General features: G+C 49.9%; 1 protein-coding gene across 2 annotated transcripts; it reads left to right on the top strand.

Moving 5' to 3' along the window:
• On the top strand, positions 1 to 1,477 carry RASL11A (RAS like family 11 member A). Of its 2 annotated transcripts, none has more exons than XM_030952191.1 (4): positions 1 to 169; positions 256 to 312; positions 393 to 472; positions 692 to 1,477. In XM_030952191.1, the coding sequence occupies exons 1-4, from the start codon at positions 49 to 51 to the stop codon at positions 1,121 to 1,123; spliced, it is 690 nt and encodes a 229-aa protein (XP_030808051.1). In that variant the 5' UTR covers positions 1 to 48; the 3' UTR covers positions 1,124 to 1,477. The 2 variants fall into 2 exon arrangements, with proteins under 2 accessions (XP_030808051.1, XP_030808041.1); XM_030952181.1 differs by having other exon boundaries at positions 671 to 1,477.
• The last annotated feature ends 1,038 nt before the right edge of the window (positions 1,478 to 2,515 follow it).

Raw genomic sequence — 2,515 nt, 5'->3', positions numbered from 1 at the left:
ATCCGAGCGGAGCCGTGCGAGCCCTCCGGCCGCCGAGCCGCCTCTCCCATGCGCCTGCCGAGCATGTCCCAGCCCTTCCTGCTGGCGCCCATCGCCGAGTGCCCCCCGGGGCCGCCCGGCGCCCAGGTCCGCCTGGCCGTGCTGGGTGCCCGCGGCGTCGGCAAGAGCGGTGAGTGCGGGGCTGCCCTTCCTCTTCCCCTGTCTGTCCGTCCGTTCGTCCGTCCGTCCCGCCTAACGCGGCGCTCTGTGTTTCAGCCATGATCGTGCGGTTCCTGACCAAGCGCTTCATCGGCGACTACGAGCCCAACACAGGTGAGGCGGGCGGGGCGCGGCGGGGCCGGGCGCGGCGGGGCCCCGCGTCCGTCCGGGGCTCACGGCTCTCTGCTCCCCAGGCAACCTCTACTCCCGGCTGGTCCATCTGGATGGGGACCACGTTGCCGTGCAGATCCAAGACACGCCGGGATGCATTCAGGTATGGAGATGTTTTGGATCAATCGGTTCTCCCGTGCTACCCAAAGGCTCAGCTTTTGAGCCCAAATTTCCTGCGTGCCTAGACTTGGTCTCCTGAGACAGAGCTCAGACTTCCCTTTGGACCCGTTTGATGGTGCTATGCTCGATCTTTATACTCGCATGACCCAATGCCGAATCTGTGCTCCCTGTTGTACTGCAGGTGCAGGAGGACTGCGTGCAGGTGCTGGACTCCCTGTCCCGGTGTGTGAAGTGGGCAGAGGGCTTCCTGCTGGTCTACTCCATCACAGACTACAGCAGCTACCAGTCCGTCCAGCCTCTCTACCAGCACATTCGCAAGGTGCACCCTGACACCAGGACTCCCATCATTATTGTGGGGAACAAAGCAGACCTCCTTCACGCCAGGCAAGTACAGGCAAAAGAGGGACTACAGCTGGCAGATGAACTGGGCAGCCTGTTCTTGGAAATCTCCACCAGTGAGGACTCCCAAGGTGTCTGTGATGTCTTCCAGTACCTTTGCAAGGAGGTCAGCAAACTACAGCATGCTGGCAGCACGGACAGGAGGCGGTCATCCATCATCCCTCGGCCCAAATCTCCCAACATGCAAGATCTAAAGAGACGTTTCAAACAGGCTTTATCTTCCAAAGTCAAGTAAACCTCCCAATGACATCTTCTGGGACTCAATAGAATTTATTTTTGTAAACTAGTTAATAAAAATCTTTATTTTTTTACTAATACCAGCAGTGTAGAAGTAAGTATGTCAAAGCTTGCAATTTCCTTGCTGTTCTCTCATTTGACTGGTTGGGTTATTTTTAAAGAAAAAAAAGGGGAAAAAAGGCTGCATAGCAACCAAATAAAGGTAGTTGGAAAGGGGAATTTTGCCACGAGGCTTTGATTCCATTTCTTTTTTGGGGGGCTGGGATTTTCTGTATTAAGCTACTCATATAATTTTCTCTGGAGGCTTCAATTTCCTATTTGTAAAATGCGAGTGTTAATGATGAAATCATTACCTGCCTTTATATAGTGCTTGGAAAGCCATTGGTGGAAAACTTTGTAGGAGATAAAAAAAGCTCTATTAAACATGAAAATATACAAGTGTCTGTAAGAATTCTCGTTATAACAGAACTGCTCTCTCCCTCAAAGCTGCTGTTTTGCTTGCACCTGTAATAGCCTGAATGCTGATAGGCTGTTAGGAATGAGCTCCAATTTCTGATGTGCCTTAGAGATCTGTTCTACAGAGTTAATAATTTGAGCCCCAAGCATTTAACAGGAGGGTTCAGTTTCTCCTACAGATTGCTGTGGAACAAAGTGCTGAGCAATCCACAGCAGAGGAGTATGTGGGTTGGCTGTTGCTTTCTCTGGAGATGTATGATAGGAAGGACTGATGCGTAGGACCTTTTCCTTGGACAGAAAATAGCTACATTTAAAAGGAATCACACCTTTATCTTCCCCAGAGTAATTTTGTAGCTATTGAAAACAGGTCAGACTTTACTCCACATAAACTCTAAACCATACTAGAATGGGTTTTATTAACTGTTTGCTGGATGTCTGAGCATGGAATGTAGGTTTTACCCTTTCAGTATGCTTCTGAATTATGTATGTGAGAAATAAAACTACATGCTGAGTAGAAAGTGTGGAAGTGGATTAATCTGTACAGGGGAAACTTGCTGTCCTTACTCAAGTGCAAGTCCAGTAAGGTTTATTTTATAAAATAAAATAGGTAAGTCAAAAGACCACTTCCTTCTTTCCTTGTGTTAGGAAAGGCAGGTAGGTGCTGTGCCTTGCAGTTAGTGGGCAATCCCTGTTGTTTCTGATCCCTGGGCCTTGAAGCTTCCTTCACTTTTTATCTGCATCTGAGTCTTCCTTATGGTGCTAATTGAGGGAAGGGTGACTGAGCATGTTAAAGATGATGCTCTGTGCAGAAGCACCAGAGGGTCTAGGCAGGGGTGTGGGGTGCCAGCAGCACTGTTCCCCACCCAGGGCTATGTGCACCTCTTCAGCCCAGGCATGTCACTGTATGTCTCCTCCATGAAGGCCCTGTGCTGCC

The sequence above is a fragment of the Camarhynchus parvulus genome, chromosome 1 (genome assembly GCF_901933205.1).
Source record: "Camarhynchus parvulus chromosome 1, STF_HiC, whole genome shotgun sequence".
Lineage (NCBI taxonomy): Eukaryota > Metazoa > Chordata > Aves > Passeriformes > Thraupidae > Camarhynchus > Camarhynchus parvulus.
Note: the sequence above shows the minus strand (reverse complement) of the source record. Positions and strands in the feature narration are given on the sequence as shown.

Coding starts and splice junctions, on each gene's coding strand:
- RASL11A (XM_030952181.1), top strand. CDS start 49: ATGCGCCTGCCGAGCATGTCCCAGCCCTTCCTGCTGGCGCCCATCGCC. Junction 313..392: donor CGACTACGAGCCCAACACAG/GTGAGGCGGGCG, acceptor TCTGCTCCCCAG/GCAACCTCTACTCCCGGCTG. Junction 473..670: donor ACACGCCGGGATGCATTCAG/GTATGGAGATGT, acceptor GTTGTACTGCAG/GTGCAGGAGGACTGCGTGCA.